Source organism: Candoia aspera, chromosome 1, assembly GCF_035149785.1.
Source record: "Candoia aspera isolate rCanAsp1 chromosome 1, rCanAsp1.hap2, whole genome shotgun sequence".
NCBI lineage: Eukaryota > Metazoa > Chordata > Lepidosauria > Squamata > Boidae > Candoia > Candoia aspera.
In genome coordinates, this window is record NC_086153.1 from 35,362,095 (window position 1) to 35,384,075 (window position 21,981).

The window sequence follows — 21,981 nt, forward strand, 5'->3', positions numbered from 1 at the left end:
AGCAATTTGATAAGAGCCCATATTTATTATTTAATTCTCTAGCAGCAAAAAAAAAAAAACCTTACTCCCTCCTCTCCTGGTTCTCCCATGTGATCCCAACTCAGCAAAGCTCAGTCATCCATTTTAGAGACTACACTTACACAAGGGCTTAATGCTTCTCCTGGGACACCTGTCCTTGCAATGTGCAAGTAATCTCCACCAACCTCTTCATTCCCACATGCATTTTCACTACCAGCAGACACTTTGGAGGGATTGGCTTGAATCTAGAGTGAAAACTTCGTGCCTTGCAGAAGCTATTTTTGCTTGCAAAATTTCGTACATTGAAATTTTCCAACTCATTTTCTGCAGATAGGCACTGGAGATGGCCTATTTGAAGCCATCCTTCCCTCTGAAAGAAATGACATTTTTAATTCACGAAATCTCTGTGGCAAATATACATTCATTGTGGGATTTATTTACTTCTTTGAAGTGGTTCAGCAGTGTGCTAGCATGCCATATGTGTATTGAAGAATCTAATTTGTATACTCTAGGCAAAATGAATTTTACCACATAGAAGCATTACATTATTAATAGTTGTTTCCTTCAAACAGCATACCATTCACTTTAATGTTGGTGTCCATGTGCATGTGTCTGCACATGCATGATGTTACAGAGTGGCGGGAAGAAGCTCACACGAGAGGCCTCTTGTTTTATATGCAAATATATCACTTGATTATATAGTTTGTGTCCCACTGTTATGAATACTGCCAAGGAATGTTTTAAGTCTTATATATTTGATTTGTGAGCTATTTCACATTTCATTACTACTTCTCATCTGCAGATGCTGCTGATGCTGATGGTCTCATTTGCATATTCATTACACACCCCTGTATTCAGAGCAGTTTCCCCAGAGAGTTGCCATGGCATATTGGTGCGTTTCCAAGAGAAAGTCACTCTTTAGCATTTAGGCTTTTGTCTTTCGATTAACAGTATTTGTCCCTCGTATCACCTCCCCAATCCAAGGTGGGCAGCTTGTTTCCAGGTAATGAAAGGCAATGTAAACATTTTATGGATGGGCTCAGCAGTTATCTCTACCCTCTAAGGAGTCTTGGTAGTTTGCATAAATGCCCACTCTGAGTCAGCTTACATAGAGCCTGCCTTGTTTTCTGCCTTAGTTCCCTCTCAAACTTAGAAGAGACACCAAGTGGGAGAATGCAGCCTCTCAAGGAATCATCACCTCCCCACATATCTTGAGTTTCCAGACTAGAAGATGCCATTTTATTGTCTCTTTAAACTCATAATGTATACTCTCAGTGCAGTCCCCTTACATCCATGCCATAGAAGCCAGTAACTGCAAAGAAGCCATCTGAAGTCCTCTTTACCTCACTGAACCAGAAGTTTCCCTTTCTTGAAGGAGAACACTCTATCCCTCATCTTCCACAGTACCCCTTGAAGGTTCAGAAAAATTCAGCCCTGCCCGAGAACAACAATGAACTTGGTCCACCCCACGTGACATTTGCCCTAGCAAGAAGACCTCTGTTCCAGTCAGCTTCTCCAATGAACCTTGATGAGGTTGGACATCATCCAAGTCTAGTTTGGCAACTAAGGCAGAAAAGCCCATAGCCATTTCTTGCCCTTCCTGACAGTAAAAAAGCACCAATTATGAAATAAATATAAAGTACTTAGTTGCCCTTTCATGATATCCAGAATCAATTATCTAAAACAGCTGCCCAACTCTAATAGAAGTGCCAGGTACCAGCTTTATTAGACTACTTATCCCCTTGTTGGTCAAAGTATGGAAGAATGAATGAAATGAAAGAAAAGCGAATAAAAGAATGAATAAAAGAATCTCCATACCCACCCATTTTCCTGTATAGCTTTGCCTTTAGCCTTCTGAGCTGAAAAGCAGGAAGTAGCATCATACCACAGATACAAGCAGCAAAGTCCAGACTTCACTATTTTTCCAGTACCTTCATTCATAGGCAGTGAACCTAGAAATACAGGCATAGTTTTTGCGGCATGGGATTCCCCTAAGAAATCTTACACTTACTTGGAGAAAATGAGAAAATTACTTCAAGGACTCTAGCTATTAGAAGTTTTATTTTAACAGAAAAGTATTTACACTTAACAAGGGTTAGCATACCAATCCACAGCACTAGACTATCTGATTATTCCTTACAGCTATAATAGAGGAAGAATGGTAGGATTCCTTAAATAAAGAGTGAGAATATGACAGAAATTATGAGACAAAATTTGAAGAGGTGACTTTCAAGACACCTGGTAGACAACATGAGGGGCAGATGAGAACTTTCAAAGAAAAATGAAGAAATAAAGCCAAAGTTAACCTTATTTCACAGGAAGAAAACATAAAATATCCTAATCACAGGGCAATGCATAGGCTAGTGCTAATCACCTACTGGCCACAATTTGTTTTGATCCATATGAAACTGAGAATCACAGTGGGCTGCCATCTGCTATCATACATTACTAGATAGTTAGAATCCTTCCAAAAAGGCAACAATGGGACATCCAAAGAATTGGTCAAGGCATAACTAAGGAATCCCACAAAAATCAGTTCCAAAATCAAATTTGGAACACGCAGCCAGCAAAAAAGCTTTATTTTTAGATCTTGATTACTCCAAGAATAATAACAAAAATGAAAAGAGCCAATAACTTAGAAAAAGCCAGGCTAGGGAAGCTAATTCTTCATTTCACTTCAAGTCCACAAGAGAAAAGAATCAACATGTTATGCAAGAGCTACAAGACTGCTGAGCAAGTGAGCAGCTATCCATGAGATTACGTGCTTACCTGGGAGGAGAAAGAAACCTATGAAGCTGCCTTCTTGGGGGACTGGTTGAGAATCAGTAATGGGCAGATTTTCTAGTTCCAACATAGGATATCAGTCTAAAGCAAGCCTTTGCTGAAACAACACCTCTTTTCAGATTCTCTGACATGTTCCAGTGCATGGGACACCAGTCAGCTGGCTATTGGGCTTGCACTTAGAAACCTCTTCAGAACTGGGGAAATAGGTTCTGGCCAAGTAGCATCTGTGCTTCCATCAGTTGTTCCTACTAAGTCTTGCTCTGAACCCATTAACTTCCACCTCCTAGGTTACCAGACACCTCAAAAATTGAGCTTACAGAAGATGTGATAAACATAAATTGGAAGAAAGAAAGCTCCTGTTCTCCTGTCCAGATTTGGACAGTCAGGAGGCTTCAGAAGAACAGAAAACATGCAAGAAAAACAACCCCAATGGAAACATTCAAAAACACCACCAAGAGAAATTTGAAAGACATTCTCAGGTATTCTGAGAAAAAGGTAGAAAAACAGAAGCCTCCTGTTTTTGACAAATGGGAAGGCAGATTTTTGTACAACTTTTGTCATTATTTCAGCTATTTCTGTGTGGTTTTAAAAAGCTCTTTCAGCTGGCCCAGGTATCTTAATTAGATTACAATTCATAAAATGCTTCCTCTTGAATAGCATATATATGACTTAAAAATTGAAATGCACAGTAAAGCAGATGTAGATTAGGTGGTCTACACTCTCTAGGGGACACTCGCAAGGAACAACAATGTAGCTGTTATCCTCTAAATTTACAATGATAGAGATTATGCATAACCCCCTCCTTGTCCTAAGGCCAGTGCACACACTGCTGAATTTTAATAATCATATGCATTTCCTCTCAAGCACTAGAGAACAGCCTTTTAATATGCTTTTCTTGTTCTTAAAAAAATCGCCATAAATGTGAAAAAAAAATCAGTTTGAATGCCAGAAACTAGGTAATATATGGCAGAAAGAGTCTGGATGTTCATCCAGTAGTTTGTGGGCTATATTTCACCAATGAAGTGGTTTTAGATGAGCCTAGAGGACTCTTACGGCATGTGTAGATCTTTATTCTGCTGCCACTCACATGGTCGGAACCCAGCAGCAAGACTGCACATACCCTTTCCCAACCACAGCATATTATTGCTCAGAAGAAGGACATGCAACCCCCGACCCAGGGGCCACAACCAAATAACTGATTGTAAAAGATAAAATCAGTTATTTGCTGCCGAGTATCTGCAACCTCCAAAGCAGGGAAAGATCACACTACAGATGCTCAGCAGCAAAAACTCATCTTCAGTGGTGCGATTTGGGGGTTAAAATAAAGTGGCAATTATCAAATCTGTTTTCTATTTCAATCATCCACCTCAAGCAGCCCAAAAAGCAAAAAAGATGTTGGCCTCCTCACTCCACCAACTCCCTCCCTGTGGCTTGTTTTGCTTCATCCACCTTACAAGGAGAGCACCTGGCAGATTGCTGTTTTCTATGAAGGCCTATCGGTGGGGGTGACCTTGACTGCTATGTTATGCTTTCAGTTCTTGAAGAACTAACAAAAAAGAGTCATTCATTTGTGTTATTCCTGCCACTAACCTAGAGCTGCTATCAAAGAGCAGGGTTTTTCCTACATGTACTATTTCAAAACTTTTGGAGTGAATGGGCCAAGAGCAATGCTCTATAAAACCAGAGTTTGTGAGCTAACCAAGGTGCTAAATATTTATAAGCTCAGGCTATATACCCAGACCAGCCATTATATGCACATACCAACATATATACATAGAACTGCATGGGCAAAAATAAACTGGTGCACAGAGGAAAAGTGGTATATCCTTCTCAGCTGTGTACCAAATGGTAACCACTGACCTACAGTATCTGCAGAACTCAGTGGAGCTATTTGCAGCCTGCACAATGGTTTCTCAAAAATTGCTGAAACCTTGCAACCAGGCCACTACACAGAGATGGCTCAAAATGATGGCATTGATTTCAACAACTCTAATTTGGTTTACAATGCTGAGAAAGAATGATAAAAGTTCTGCACTTTTTAAGAGTATGTGACACATTTTCCCCATGTATGTAGCAATTACATCCTGTTGTACACTGTTATTATCTTTTGTTTTTATTTCTCTACAGTACAAGATATGTATGCTTTTGCATTTTACATTTCAATTTATAGCAACCTCCTGTGCCAAAAGCATAAAACATGGATGAGTTTAGGACTTTGCTTCTTAATTGGCAATCTGCAGCTATTCTGCCAATTCTGTATAATCAGAAAATGCAAAAAGAAATGTTTTAATGCACTGCTTTTAAAGTTGTGAGGCAATGTGTAATGGGGAAGCTCTGATAGTTAAAAAAAATGTTCATGCCCAAGAGGAAAAATAAAATTAAGCCTGTTCCTTATTTCTGGTATTCTTTGCCATTGCTTTTTAAGAAAACCCATAGTATTTGGTTTGAAGCTGACCTTACCTAATCATATTGATTGTGAGAAGCTGAAGGCTAATTGGAAGACAAGTTGCTATGGTAATTCCTGGGTCATGAATCAAAAGAGAGAATACTGGGTAGTTTTACCCAGAATTGTTTATAGACTATGGGTTAAAGTATGCTAAGGCTCTCAAAATTAAAAGATAATTCATTCAGATTAATTCTTGAACACAAGTGAGTACCTGACCTACCATAAGGAATATTTTACTGCAATTTATTTTCTTTTCACAATTGCTAAATTATACGCCACTCTAAAATCAGTTGGTTAAGAAATAATAGTGTCTATGTATGTACATGCTGGCTGGGGAATTCTGGGAGTTGAAGCCCACCCCTCTTAAAGTTGCCAAGGTTGAGAAACACTGGGGTAGATATATAGAACTGGCAGGGTGGACAGTGGTTTTCTGTGGGGTTGAGGCAAGGATGGAGTAGCTGCAAATTTCTGTTTAAGAAGCCAGAACCAGAACCAGAACCAAAGCTTTGGCAGGGAAAATTGCAATATATTGGAGTGTAAGCAGAACAAGCATGTCTGTGTTGCTAAGGAGAGCTGTCAGGTTTATAGGCTGGGGGAAGAGAGATGAAAGGGAATCAGAGAATCCATGCAGCAGCTGGCAAGCTGTGACTGGAAACTACTATGCCTACAGATACTTCAGCTGGTATCTACAAAGACCTCCATCTACTGTTTCACTTTATTATTATATTACTTTTTTTTAGATTCTTTTAATTTTTTTCAAAAAATGAGAACCTACTAACCTATGACATACTAGCCTCCAAGATTGGGGGGAAATAGAAATAGGAGTTCTGGGGGATTTAGGGCAGGTTGTTCCATTCAGATGGTGGCGGGATGGGGGTGTCATGGCAGGAGTCAGAGGGTGGGACATCTTCTGGGAAGGTGTCCCCAGTGTTTGGTACCAGTGGCTGTTCCAGCCTTCTGTACTCAGACCCGGGCACTGGACAGCAGACCCATAGAGGCCCCAGCTTTCAGCTGCTGCTTCTTAATGCCAGGTGGGTTAACAACAAGGCCCCCCTTATACACGATCTGATCATCGAGGAGGGGGCATACCTGGCATGTCTTACCGAGACCTGCCTGGCCCTGAACTGGGGGTATCCCTTTCAGAAATGTGCCCAGCCAAGTTCACAGTTTGGCACCAGCCGAGACTCTGGGGCAAGGGAAGAGGGGTGGCTGTTGTCATCTGGGAATCTCTAGTGGCCTTCTGGAGCGCTGCTGCACAAGTAGCCGGTTGTGAGACCCTGTTTTTGAAATTGGGCTCCCGAAAACAGTTGGGATTGTTGCTACCTCCCTGCTGCATAGCAACCTAATGGCATTGGTTGCACTTATGGATGATCTCTGGCGGGAGCGGGATGGAGGCAGTGCATCCATCCTCACTCTCCTTGATCTCTCAGTGGCCTTCGATACCATCGACCATGGTATCCTTTTGGGGCAGCTCAGGGAGTTGGGGGTGGGTGGCATAGTCTTATGCTGGTTCACCTCCTTCCTCCAGGGCCAATCCCAGTCGGTGTTGATAGGGGAGGAGAGATTGGCCCCACAGCCCCTTCTTTGTGGGGTGCCACGGGGATCAGTACTCTCCCCTCTCCTTTTTAACATCTACATGAAACCACTGGGCGAGATCATCCATCACCATGGGATGAGGTATCATCAGTATGTTGATGATACCCAGTTGTATATCTCCATCCCAGGTGAAGTAAGTGATGCTGTGACTACCCTCTCCGAGTGTCTGGGGGCTGTGGGAGCCTGGATGGGGAACAAAAGGCTTCAACTGAACCCGGGTAAGACCAAGTGGCTGTGGGTTAGTGGTTCTTCTGTATCCAGGACATTAACATCTCTGGTTCTGAATGGGGTTGCACTGCCCCAAACAGACATGGTGCGTAACTTGGGGGTCCTCCTGGACTCATGGCTCCTGCTCGAAGAGCAGGTGGCAGCCGTGGCCAGGAGAGCCTTTGTGCAGCTACGTGCTGTGCACCAGTTATGCCCCTTCCTGGACTGGGAGGCCCTTTGAACAGTCACTCATACCCTTGTTATCTCTCATATAGACTATTGCAATGCACTCTACATGGGGCTACCCTTGAAAAGTATCCGGAAGCTCCAGCTGGTCCAGAATGCAGCTGCGCGAGCTGTTTTTGGTGCCCCCAGAAGGGCACATGTAACACCACTGCTGCGCGAGCTGCATTGGGTACCAGTTTGCTTCCGGGTCCAATTCAAGGTGTTGGTTATTACCTTTAAAGCCCTACATGGCATGGGGCCAGGTTACCTGAGGGACTGCCTCTCCCCCATTACATCAACCCGATCGTGCAGAGAGGGCATGCTGTGGACCCTGTCTGTAAGAGAATTTCATCTGGCAGGGTCCAGGAAGCGGGCCTTCTCCGCAGTAGCTCCCGCCCTGTGGAACATGCTGCCCCCGGAGGTGAGATTGGCCCCATCATTCTTGGCCTTTCGGCAGAGTCTGAAAACCTGGTTCTGCCGCCTCGCTTGGGGTGGAGAGGGGAATAGATCTACATGGGGATGGTTGCTATAGACCACTCCTCCCACACTTGGACTGTTTTAGATTCTTCACCACTTGGATTCTTTATTTTTATCTCTATTTATATTATTTATTACTGTATTTTACTCTCTGTATCTATGGTTATGCTTTTAATTGATTGTTGTAAACCGCCCAGAGTCCCCCGATGGGAGGAGATGGGCAGGGATAAATTAGATAAATAAATAAATAAACCTCCCTGCCTGAGCTGCTGGAGGCCATCTCGAGGTTGGCGGTGGAGTTTCCCAGACTTATGGTTCTGGGGGATTTCAACCTGCCATCCCTGGGGTGTGCCTCAGAGGCAGCTCAGGAGGTCATGGTCACCATGATGGCCATGGGCCTGTCTCAGATTATTCAGGACCCAACTCGAGACAGTGGCCTCACATCGGACTTGATTTTCTTGTCAGAGCAGTGGCAATGTGATCTGAGGGGAGAGCTACATCTGTCCCTTTGTCATGGTCAGATCATGCCCTGGTGACCTTGCGATTTGTCTATGCCTCCCCACTCCACAGGGAGGCAGGACCCATTCAATTGGTCCACCCTTGGTGACTGATGGATCCGATAGGGTTTCAGGGGGAGCTGGGAGTTATACCTGAGGATCAGCTGCATGGTCCAGCGGAGACCCTGGCTGCCACCTGGAGTAGGGAGGCAACCAGGCCCTTGGACAGGATCGCACCTGTGCAACCTCTCTTGTCTGACACTCACCATGGTTCATGGAGGAGCTGAGGGTTCTGAAGAGGATTAAGAGATGCCTAGAGCACCGCTGGAGGAAGACAGGGACTGAACCTGACCAAACACAAGCTAGAGCCACTATTAAGGCCTACCTTGTGGCAGTAACAGTGGCAAAACATCAATATTTCTCTGCTCTTATTGCATCTTATTGTATCTGCAGAATGCCATCTGACAGCCCTGTTTAAGATCACCCGATCCCTTCTGGGGAAGGGGAATCTAGTAACTCACCTACAGGGCTGTGCAGAACAGTTTTCTGGGCATCTGGAGGATAAAACTGCTGGGATCCATTCCAAGTTGGATGCCAAGTGCGCAACATGGCCTGTGGAGATGCCTGGGGAGCATACTTACCCAGTTATCTGGGAACAGTTTGACCCTGTTGAGCCTGGGGAAGTGGACAGGGTTCTCTGCCCTAGTCATCTTCTGTATAGACTACTATAATGTGCTGTACATGGGGCTACCCTTGAAGAGTATCTGGAAGCTACAGCTGGTGCAGAATGCGGCCACACAAGCAGTCTTAGGAGTCCCAAGGTGGGCACACATAACACCATTGCTGCGCAAGCTGCATTGGGTGCCAGTTTGCTTCTGGGTCCAATTCAAGGTGTTGGTTATGACCTTTAAAGCCCTACATGGCACAGGTCCAGGTTACCTGAGGGACCGCCTCTTCCCCCATTACATCAACCCATCCCACCTGGTCAGGCAGAGAGGGCATGTTACAGACCCTGTCCATGAGAGATTGTTGACTGGCAGGGTCCAGGAAGAGGCCCTTCTCTGCTGTGGCCCCCGCCCTCTGGAATAAGTTACCCCCAGAAGTGAGGCAGGCCCCCACTCTCCCAGCCTTCCAAAAGGGGGTTAAGACTTGGTTGTGCCACCTCGCTTGGGGTGGGAGGGGAGATAGTCAATCATGGGGGTGGTTGGCACCGTTACAGGGCCAATGATGACACCATTATTCCACCATCTTGGATTTTATATTTTATATTTCTTATATTTATGTATATTTATATTTTATACTGTTTTCTGTTTTTAATGATATTTTAATTCTTTTAATTTGCTTGCACAGGTAAGTTAGGATGGTACATAACAACCTGGAAGGCTATAGGGGATGATAGAGAACAGTCACAAAAGTTTGTTTTCTGGTAAATGAGTGCATTGTGAGTGGCCACATCCATCATAGTGAATATTTTATGGGAGCATCCACAACAAAGTTGCAAAATTCCAAACATGCTCTTCAGCACAAAAATATTGACTACTCCTGGCCAACAATCAGGCACTAATACAGTACATCTTTAAGTGAACCTTAAAAACAGTGTAAGTTGTAACCACATAAAATTCGGTGTTATTTATATAGCAGCTAACATGTGATAAAAAAAGAAATAATGTATAACAACAGGGCAAATAAAGATTAAAATGTTCTTAAAATCTGCTTTTCCTATTTTCATCAATAGATGAATACTTAGAAATATTTACTTTGATTTGAATACAGTAGAAATTCACACATCTCACCACAACCGGAAGGCTAAGAATAAATTGCACTTGTTCTCTGTCTGGATGTTAACTCTAGAGCAATTTCTAAAATCCTGATTTTGATTGTAATAACTAACTTGGACCAGAGGGCCTTTAAATAAAGGACAACATACTGTAAGGCAACTTTAAAAATAGCATATATGATCATGGAACTTTACAGAGTACAAAATCTGCAAATACCTTCCCAGAGAGGCCTGCAAAATACAACCAACAGAGGGGAGCATAGAGTATGACCAGGTGGAAGCAAATATAAACAAGAGATCAACTTGTGACAATTACACTCATTAGAAGTGTGCTATTTATGGTTGTTTTGGTGACCGACAGCTCTCAGTTGGTTAATTCTACTGGAAATTTCCACCCATGATAGAATAAGACAACACAGAAAATACAGGAATGGAAGCATTGCAGTACTGTAGCCATTTGGAGATGTTGCTTATCTAATCATTACAAATTGCAGTGAAGAGGGTTTAGAGCAGTGTTTCTCAACCTTGGCAGCTTGAAGATGTGTGGACTTCAACTTCCAGAATTCCCCAGCCAGCATGGCTGGCTGGAGGATTCTGGGAGTTGTAGTCCACACATCTTCAAGCTGCCAAGGTTGAGAAACACTGGTTTAGAGAAACCAGGCAAAGTAGTGGAAGGCTAGCACAGTCTACTCTCCTAAATCAGGAGGACCAAAAATGAGGATGGTTGATTTAGGTCTTCTTGGGACCATCTGAATAACTGTCTGCCAGAACATGTTTTGGGAGAGGAGGAGGCGGTGGCAGCAGCAAAGCTTAAAATTTAAGCACCACAAGCCTGACTATTGTTTTTTCCTGTGCTTCACTTCTGAATTGCTAGACCTGTCAAAATAGTACTTTCCTCCTCTGCTCCTTTCTGCCTACTATATAAATTAGAAGATAAATATTATAATTATTTTAAACCTAGTGTGTTCTGAAATAAAAACAATCCCTTTAAGAGGGGGCTGATATTCAAGGAGGTAGGAGCTGCATCTAGTTGTTCAGCTTGGCTGAATTGCAAGAGACAGCTCATAAACTTAAAAGACACATTTTTATAGAAGATGGGTTGTTTTGTTTAATTTACCATTTGATTTTTTTAAAGTGAAATATACTGTGTCACTATAAAGCACCTGCTGTTCCCAGTTTCATCATAATGTGTAATGTAGTGGAATTAGCAATAGAAATGCAGTTAATGGCATTTCTTGGTATGAGTGGATAATTTATATAAGGGTGTATATAAATTTTGGTGTTTGCATTTTCTAAGTTGTTTATAAGGTTAATTAAATATGTTCTTTCTCTACTGTCTCCCTCCTGGGGGAGAAAAATAATGCTTACCAGCCCAATTCATTGTAAGAAACTTGTCAAACGCCCTAAGTAGATGCAAAAGAAGGGGTGAAGATAGGAAGACATTGACATTTATAGTACAGATCCCGACTCTAACCTCCAAGAGTTCACCTGAAGACCTAACTGACTCACCATATTTACATATTGTATGCCTGAACCTGTCCAGTCTGCCTTTAATATCACACTGATTGTCAGTCAGATCAGTAGAAAATTGGCCTTTTCTATGAAGACTCCCTTCTCATGGGAGATGTACCTGGATCCATCAATCAACCTTTTTAAGCAGGCCTTAAAAAGTCATCCCCTTTGAGTGGCTTTCAGCAAAGTTGCTAGGGGGATTTCATAAAACAATTTCTTCATTCATAAAACTTCTGGTTTTAAATTCTGTTAATTGTTAAATATACTATTTATGAGTATGTTGCTAGTCAATGAAAATAGATATTTTTTTCTCTTTTGGGGGACGTGAAAGTGCTTTTGAATAAATTGGAATTAAAATAGACAAATGACCTTTATGGGAATGTTTTTTGTTTTCTATTAAAGAGTGCAGATGATTGGTGGATTTTACAAACCAAAACATAAAGGTAATATGAGCCAGACTGTGATGCTGACTGTAACTACAGAGTACCATTTAAGATGAAAGTATTAAGAACACAGGAAGAGAAAAGAGAAAAAAAAAAGGGGGGGGGAGAAGCTTGCCTTTTACTCTTCCCCTTTTACTTTTGGATTACAATATTGGAACAAGACAGTGATGCCCGCTATCTCCTCTCTTGTTTATTTTGGTTCTTGAGATATAAGACAAGATAAGAGAATTGTAGGAGGAAATATTAAAAGAAACTTATAAGTTAAGGGCTTTTACAGATGACTTGGTATTGGTTTTGGAAGATCCTTTAAAGAGAATTGAAACATTAATGGGAAAACTAAAAGAATTTGGTGCACTAGCAGGTTTTAAGATCAACAAACAGAAGATGAAGATGTTAACAAAAAACATGAAAATAGAAGATCAAACAGAACTGATGAATAAAACAGGTCTTAAGATTGAGAAGAAAGTAAAATATCTGGGTATCACTATGACAAATATGAATTATTTGTTATTTCAATATAATTACTGTATGTTAAGACATGGAATGATGTTAAAAAAGATACATTAAGATGGGAGAAACTACAACTCTCATTGCTGGGGAGAATTTCTGTGATAAAAATGAATGTCCTGCCTAGATTAATGTTTTTGTTTCAGACAATACCTGTTTTGACAACTGATGCACCATTTTAAAAGTGGCAAAAGGATATATCTAAATTTGTGTGGCAGGGGAAAAAATCACAAGTTAAATATAAGGTGTTACAGGATGCAAAGAAAAGAGGAGTGTTGGGTTTACCTGATTTGAAATTGTATTTTGCAACTTGCTGTTTGGTTTGGATGAAAGAGTGGGTGCTGCTGAGAAACAGAAGGCTTTTGGAGTTAGAAGGACATGACCTGAGATTTGGGTGGCATGGGTATTTGTGGTAAGACAAAGTCAAGGTTAATGTGGATTTTTAAAATTAGTATATTAGACATGCCATATTGAGAATATGGAATAGATACAAATCCAGGTTGTACCAATAGAAGAGAATATATGTAGCTCAGGGTTGAATTGTGGAGTCCTTGGTGTTGCAGACATTTCTTTACCCAACTAGGTAATATTATCAGTTCTGATGTTACCTAGTCTGATGATGATGTTACCTAGTCGGGTAATGAAATGTCTGCAAGCAAACAACCAAGCTCAGAGAACATCAAGGACTCCACAAATCCAGGTTGTACCCAAAACAACCTTTGTGGATCTCAGCACAAGAAGCATTTTAAAGACAATAATGAGCAAATACAAATGGCTAACTTATAGTGAGATGCTAGAATTTTGTCAAGGGGAATAAAAAAGAAAATCAAGAGAAGAACTGAAGGCAGAGGGACATAGTTGTCAGTGGTTTTCTTATTTACAGTTATTAGAAAGATTTAAAGTAGACAAAAAAGTTTATGGTTTTGCACATTGCAAGACTGAGTTTGAAATAGAATTATGTACAAATGATGAACATGTAATTGCTAAAATGTATAAACGTCTATTGAAATTTGAAGCAGAAGAAGAACAAGTGAAAGAATGGATGATAAAGTGGACTAGAAAGTTTGCTTAAAATACACAGATGGAGCAATGTGAAAATATGTGGTTGAAAGGACTGAAATTTACCCTATGTTATAATCTTAAAGAGGTTTTTTACAAAATAATGTACCGTTAGTATATTTCACCAGAGAAATAGTCTAGAATGTATAAAGACACTTCAAATACATGCTGGAAATGTGAACAACAGGAAGGGACATTTTATCATGCTTGGTAGACATGAAAAAAGCTAGAAAATTTTGGATTCAGAAAGAACAGAATTCCAAAATAAAATTTTGACCACTTATCTGAAGTCTGCTCAATGGAAGTCCAGAAAATCAGCATGAAATTAAAGAAATCTAACCTGTATCTGATGAAAAGTATTTCCAAGAAGGGGAAGATCATACATTATCTTTGTAATTTTTAACTAGATATTTATTATTTAATATCATTTCTATTCACTGATATATAATGAGCTGTTTTATGAAGATGTCAGCCTTGAAAATATTATATGATTCCTTGTTTTTATTCCCTTTTAACACAGGAAGATCTCTGACGTAAGTTCCACTATTGACAAACACACACTGAGTTCAGTCAGACTAACACCCAAATAAGTATGAACCACAGCAGACTAGGTTAATACATCATGCTGAGACATACTATAGCCTGGTTTGCTTGACTGTGGTTTGTGTATCTATAACTGTATATATTGGATAAACCTAGCCAACTCTGTGTTACTCAACCATTGATGATTAAATAAATGTTTTGATTGTTGTGATATTTGCACACACTTGTAAGTAGAGAAAGTTGTTATTTATGACAAGTGAGGTTACATGGACAGCAGAATAACCTGTATTACTTTGGATTCTGGACAGTCATGTCAATACAGTTGGTGAAGGTATAGACAAACTCCTGAAAATCAAGGAGAAAAAAATTTAAGCGTCTCTTTATTGCTGTGATGGTTGATTACAAGTACAGTACTATATTTATCTGAAAGGAAAACTAGATTCTTTCTCCCAACCATTAACCTTTCAATTGAGAAGTTTATCTTTCATGTGCTGAAAATACAATAAGGAGGAAGAATTTTTTTTTCAGTTTAATCTTTCTCTATAGAGACAGGGAAAGTGTTCTTCAAATCTGGGATCTTATTGTTGCAGATTGATTTGGTAGATTTTAATGTAGGGGGATATGCCAAAATATTACAACCCACCTGCAATGATTCAAATTGGTGCAGTCCATTTTATAATAACTGAATATTCAAGCATATTGGGTTTCAAGATCTAATTTACCACACTTCCACTTCTTGACCATACCCCAAAGTTTGGTGCTAAAAATCTCTTAGAAATTTGAATTAATTTTAAAAGCAATATTTCATTTTAATGGACTCCAGTTTACAGTTATTTAATCCTTTTAAGTTATCAGATTTCTGTGTTATTCATTTTTATTGCTTTATTGCTTTTCAATTAATAACAAAAAAAGAAACATAACACAAAAATAATAATAAAAATACATACACTATCAAGAAGGAAAATTAAGTGCTATTACAAAAAAGTTTAAAAAATGCAACAAAGGAAAAATTTGGCATAGCAATATCATTATAACAGTAAACAGTTACAAGTCTATGTATAGTTATCTAATGCAAATATTATTCAGATGCATATATATTTCTAATACATTTATATGACCACCATTTTTAGTTGTTTATATACTATATGTATGTGTGTGTGTGTGTGTATGTGTACACACACATACACACACACAAATACACACACACACACACACACACACACACACACATATATATATATATATATATATATATATATATGCACACACACACACAGACACAGTATATATATATTTGCCCTACTGACATTTTCAGTCATTAGCAAGGCCATATAAGCTTTTGGTTCCATTTTCTTGACAGAGAGATCTCTCAGAATGATGCCCTGGAAACTATAGAATCAGATGTTTTCTCTCACCTGCCCAAGCTTTATGAAATGTAAGTAATAAATGGAATTGAAAATGGAAAGTCTCCTAAGACAGTGATGAACTAATTAGTGAAATGGCATAAATGTTATTTTTATTTATCAAAAGAAAAATGGGCAAAAAGTCTACATCCATCTCACCATTGATCACTACGACGTCCTCTTTCCCCTTGGAGCCTGAAAAAATGTACTAATATTTTTATAAAAAATAGAAAGTAGCCCTTGGCTGCCATTTCTTTAATTCTAGGCTGAGTAAAATCATCACAGGCATCACCCACCAAACATTCCCATGGAGGGCATTACAAAGATGTGGTACCATCACTGAAAAGGCTGCCCCTTTTTTAGTGCTTGCCTGATATTGAACGTAGTGGTACTTGGGGGAAATTTCAAATAATAATCTAGGGAGATAAACACCTTCAAAAAGGAAATATTGGAGCCCTAATTTACTCAATTTGTTGTATGGGATGATGCACTTGGAGTAAGGGAAGGAATTGCCAGATGGATCATAATCCTTGAACAGATATGTCTTCAAGATAAGCTCTGGCCAAAACTGAATTCATAAAGTCAATTAAGGTAATAGCACCCAAGTGATAAGTTAGTCCTTTGACAAGAACAGATCAATAGACAGATACTGTGATAGTAACCCTCTGTCTCTAACAGTTGATTTACAATAGGCTTGTATGTTGGCTGCAGTTACCACATTGCAAATGTAGATATATACATTGAGCATAATTGCACTAGAAAAATATTTTCTGTAGGGTAATGGTCCTCAGGAGAGGGTGGGCACTCCACTAGTGTGCCTTTCTGCAAACATATGATTTGATATCAAGATTACAGACAGAGTAGAAATTTGTATTTGACAAGCTACATACAGCTTGGTAGATAATACTGCTTACCCCACTCTCTTTACTATTACAAAGCAAGACTTGAGTCTTCCTGATAAAAATTCTAATGGATGTTTCTCTTTTTTTCCCCACAGAAGAATTGAGAAAGCAAACAATCTTGTGTATATTGACAGATATGCATTCCAGAATCTTCCCAGTCTCAGATATTTGTAAGTTTGTGATTTGTGTAACTGTTTCAAAGCAAAGGTTACTTTTATATACTCGTTATATTTTGTTTTGTCTACATAATAACCATCCAGTTAATTTCTTGCACATATTTCTTAAGGACTGCTCCTGCTGTGAAGACTGTTCATATTCCCAGTTCAAAAATGAAAGTTTTGTGGATGGCAACATTATTTTCTTTCAGGTTCTGCAGCTTATGCATATATTTTAGTATTTAAGGAACGTAGTTGTGGGAACGAAATGGAATTGTTTCTTGGTAAGCGTGGCAGCTTCTTCCCTCTCCCCTTCCCATATATGAAACTTGTTACAAGCTTCAAAAACCTCATTCTGGGAAGAAGTAAACTGTATAATTCTAAGAACTGCAAGTCGCTATAAGAAATATTTCTCTAATTATGTTATTTGTAAGGAGCAAAGGGCAATTCTGCACTTCCCTTTGCTGCAACAATGATCCACGATTTAAAGAACATTCTGGTTTTAAGAGGTTTTTTTTAATGCACTCCATTGGGTTAATTAAAGCCATAATGCTCTTCTGTCTAGGATAGATATTTGCAGTGAAGGGATAGTCAACAGGAAAAAGTCTATTAGCCCTTCGCTTCACTATCTTCTTCCCATGAACCACTCTATGGTTACAGTCCAGATGTTGGAATGGGAATTAGCACTTTCCATGTGTATCAAAGATTCATTCATGCAGCACTGTCAACAACAGATGTACTCTAGAAAGTCTTTTTCCCAAGTAGCTCATATATTCTTTGTGCATATGTATAGTGTATTAAGCTTGGAAACAGGCAAACGTTCCTGATAGAAAACAAAGGCAAACAAACTTCAAGACCTTGTGGTTGAAGAAAGAAGCTTGAGAATATAATGTCTTTCATGGCCAAAGGCCATATTTTTTTTTTAACCCCTACCTTAATTTGTGATGGAGATACAGGAAATCAGACTCAGTTTGATTTGGGGGAATTGTGACCCTTTCAATACCAAGCAGCCATTCCTTATTTGAACTCCTAAAACCTGTGGTCTATACCTGATGCCAATTCCGTTATTTGTATTGGATTATTATTATTATTATTATTATTATTATTATTATTATTATTATTATTTGCACCATAATGTATTTACAAATGCCATGTTCTTTCCCAGTTTTATTTCACACTGATCAGTTGATGGGATATAATGGAAAGGCAAAGGAACCACAGCATTTCATCACAGCATTGCACACTCCACTGAGAAATCTTGAGTGGCTTTTTAAAAACTTCATGAATAAAGAAAAGGGACAGAGCTGCAGAAACAAGTGTAAATTTAATTTCCCATTTCTTTCAAGGCACCACATTATTTATTAGCTTCATACTTCTCATGTTAGTAGGAAAGATGCCAAAAAAGGGATTATCTGCTGGTCACTTCTTGAAGAGTCATACAATAGCCTCTTCCTATATTTTACGGTAACTGCAAATCAGACTGGTATTTTTCATATTATCCATTTATACTGTAAACCAGTGTCTTTCAAACTTGGCAACTTGGCAGCCAGTGTTTTTCAAACTGATATTTTTCATATTATGCATTTATACTGTAAACCAGTGTTTTTCAAACTTGGCAACTTTAAGGTGTGTGGACTTCGGCTCCCAGAATTCCCTAGCATTCCACACGTAGACAATTAGGAAACTAGGTTTTCCCCGCCAGATGGTATGATTACTAGGCAAATAATACTATTGACATCTCTTATTTAGAAAAGAAAATTTGCACTTTTATATATACCTCTGATCTACGAGAGTAGCTCCTGAGTAAGCATACACAGAATTTAGCTTCATGTCAGACTTTATTTCTATTAATATCTGTTTCAACTGCAAAAGGGAAATTGCATCCTCTTGCACATGTGAATGTTTAAACTCTCTACTTCACTTTAAAATCTTGATCAGGCATCCATATAGATTAATGAAGTATTTCAAAGTAAAATGCTGGCCAATAACTACTATATGCATCCGCTGTTGAGTTATAAAAGAGAATGAACATGTTTAGTGCCCGATTAAATTTGTTAAAGGCTCTCTCATTCATTCTCCCCCCTCCACACTTTTATTTTTTTAAGGAAAGTGTGCCCTTGACTTGCTTCCAAAGATTTTTCAAACAAAGAATGAAATTGTTAATTGCTTCTCTTGAATGCAGGCCAAATGGACAATCTATTTCCAAATGGTAACTTGTTGCCCTCTTCAAGAGATATAATCTTCTTTGAAAGGAAAGAGTAAGGGGAACCATTGTCCGTGTGATAATGTCTTTGCTTTTTAGATCACACCACTGGGTTCTTTGTTTCCAGAGTTGTTTCTCATTTATAATCTGGATTCTAGAATGCTATATCATGTCAAGAGATGGGAAAGAAATCCATCATAAATTCCTTTTCCAGGTGTAATGGCATGAGATACCAACATGGAATCCATCAGAACAGATGAGAACGCAATTTGCTGAGTTTGCTAGCTTAGATTTGAATGATTCTTCCACTGGAATGAATATTTGGGAAAGCTGCATGAAGAAAAGCATATCTTGGATAGTGGCAAAAGCATTAAAATGTGTATATTATAAGTTTATGTACAAAAATAAGTGTATATTGTGGAAAGTGGGGTACAAATATATATTTATTAGGAAAAGATTAAACATGTTAAAGAAAATTATATAACAACAATTCAGAAGGTGATTTTAAAAAATATTTGCAGAAAAAGTGATGCAATGGAGCTGTACTTGAAAACATGTCATACTGGACATGGACTGATTTTATTTATATATTAATTTATGCTGCTTCAGTTATAAACCAACCAACTCGAAGTGACCATAATCCCATCTATACAAATTTTGATATAATGGTTCCTGCCCTAACCTATGTGTAGTTCAAATTCAGAAGGGAATGGCATTGAAATCCATGTTGGGTTTGGTTTATAACCCTAACAACCTAAGGGGTTGAAGAGGTGGCAAGACCCTAGCACTGGTGGAGAAGCACTGGCAGGGGTCTGAGTTTGACAATTCATGCTGCAGTAAAATGTAAAAAACAGGGGCATATGAACACCTATATTTTTCCCTGAAGAGGCAGTTGCACTTCAGGAGTGTGATTCTAATTAGGAAAATAGCAGGTCAAAAAAATGAGTGCTTTTTGCTTTGGTGTTATCCAAACAGTCCTCTACCCACTTCCAGTCTATAGGGTGCTGTGTTTTTTTTTTAACAACTGAAAGTTATTTATTGTTTACTTGATTTATATGGCCTCTTCCTGTTTACAGTTAACAATTTTACAAACTTACAATTTGAAATAGCCCATATACAGAAAACTATGTGTACAAAAGAAAAGACAAGAAAAACATGAATAATAAAATCATTGTCTATTAAAGGCCTAGGGCTTGCAGATTTTCTAAAGCCAGAGAATAGGGGACAGATGTGATTCCCGGAGGAGTGTGGGAGCAATACAGGAGAAGCCTGTACCCCTGATAGGTGTTCCTTGGACAGCGGGAAAGCCTTTGGAAGGGCCGCTCCTGCAGATCTTAAAAGCCACACAAAGTCATAATGGGAGAGAGAGGGTAGGGGTTTAAATGCCAATATCAGAACCTTAAATTGCATCCAAAAAGTAATTTAAATTGTTTTAATTTAATTGTTTTAACTGTTTTATAGTTTTATTGTTGTAAGCCACCCAGAGTCACTTGCTGAGATGGGTGGCTATAGAAATTGAATAAATAAATAAATAAATAAATTGTTAATTTTATTTTGAATTATTTACCTCACAAATAAATATAATCTAATCACTTGCATATAGCCCTAGTCATTCAGTCCATAGACCTATTAAACTGTTGGTGAAATATGGAGAGGTGCTCCGTTTTCTCACAAAAGTGCCCTGCGTCCACCAACCTGAAAGACCTAAGAGAAATACGTACAACTGCACCATTGGACAGCCATTCTCAGGAACAGCCAGTCAGCTGAGCTACATTCTGGCATACTGAATAAGACAAGAACAGGTTTGCCACATCTCCTTCTGAGATATAAAGAGCAGAAAGTCATCAGTGTTCACAGGCTCTTGGTTGTAACACTTAAAAGCCGTCCTTTGCATGCTGTTTTGCTATCAAGCAAATGCTGTGAGGATATGAAATGAGCCAGATAATAAACTGTTATTAGACTGTGAATGGCCGGAATGATGGAAACTCTGCAGAACATTTTGATACTTATTGGAAGGCTTGCTTTGGAATGCAAATAGCTGTTCCCTTCTTCCTGGTGTTGGGTATGTGACTGGTTGCCTCACACTCATTAGTCCCACTGGGCACACATTCTTCATTACTTCTTTTCATATTTCAGAATCCCTTCAGCATACTCGCAAGTGTGAGGACAAAACTTGTTTTTCCCTTATTCGTGCCAAGTATTGTAGCTGAGAACTATGTGGCACACCTGGAGTCAGGAATAAGGTCATTAACAGGATCACAGTCAAGATCATCCTGGGACAGCCTTCCCCAGTCTGGCACCTTCTGGTTCTGTGGGATTATAAACCCCATTGTTCCTAATCATTCTTGCTATCCTCCAAATAAATTGGATTAACCATGAGCATTCTGGCTTGCAGTGATGCAACTGGAGGACCTCCCTGCTGAGAAGGCATTTCTCATTATTCCCTCCTTCCTCCCATAGCTAATTGTGTCTATATATTTATTTCCTCTTCTTTTAGGTTAATATCGAACACTGCCATCAGGTTTTTGCCTGCCGTTAACCAGGTACACACTTTGCAGAAAGTTGTGCTGTAAGTTTTTTCCTGGATTCTTTTGCAATTTTGGTTTTATGAGCATACGTTGTGTATGTATGTGTAAGAGAGAGAGAGAAAGTGAGAGAGAGAGAGTGAAAGAGGAAAAATAAAGGAAAGAGAAATAGGAGACGTAAATTAAAACGGATTTCATCTAGATTGTAGCTCATACAAATCTTCAACAGAAAAATCTCAGATTTTAAATTTGCAGTGCAAACATGAACACAGAAATTAATATTGGATACTACATATTTGTTTTCTGGGAACTCTGCGTACATCTATACAATGGATAATTACAAAAGTGAATATAGCTTCAAAACTAAACAATAAATCAAATTAAAATGACCTGGCCATCTAAAATTCTTTCTGGTAAGATACAGGTGACAACCAACCTCATATGAACATACTCCCAGTTATGCAGAGACACGTCCCCTCCATCCCTCTCACATGTACCCAAATGCCCTTCCCCAGGTCTGCTTCGGAAAGCCCCTAGACTTCCCCAGAGCAAGCACTGGGACAAGGCAAGGGGCTGCAGCGGGAAGGAGCAATTCATTGTCATATCTGTTGCAGCTGTAGATGCACACCACTGGGGTTCATTCCTAAAATACTCCTGAAGGCAAAAAAACAATTTTGTGCATAGAGACCATGGGCCGTTGGG

The 21,981-nt window shown here is 39.3% G+C and overlaps 1 protein-coding gene across 2 annotated transcripts in view; it reads left to right on the forward strand.

The window, feature by feature from the left end:
- FSHR (follicle stimulating hormone receptor) overlaps positions 1–21,981 on the forward strand; it is a 93,703-nt gene that overhangs the window by 41,254 nt on the left and 30,468 nt on the right. For both annotated transcript variants that reach the window (XM_063301664.1, XM_063301672.1), the window contains exons 3-5: positions 15,452–15,526; positions 16,492–16,566; positions 21,252–21,323. In XM_063301664.1, coding sequence (XP_063157734.1) covers positions 15,452–15,526; positions 16,492–16,566; positions 21,252–21,323 — 222 coding nt within the window. The remainder of the gene's footprint in view (positions 1–15,451; positions 15,527–16,491; positions 16,567–21,251; positions 21,324–21,981) is intronic.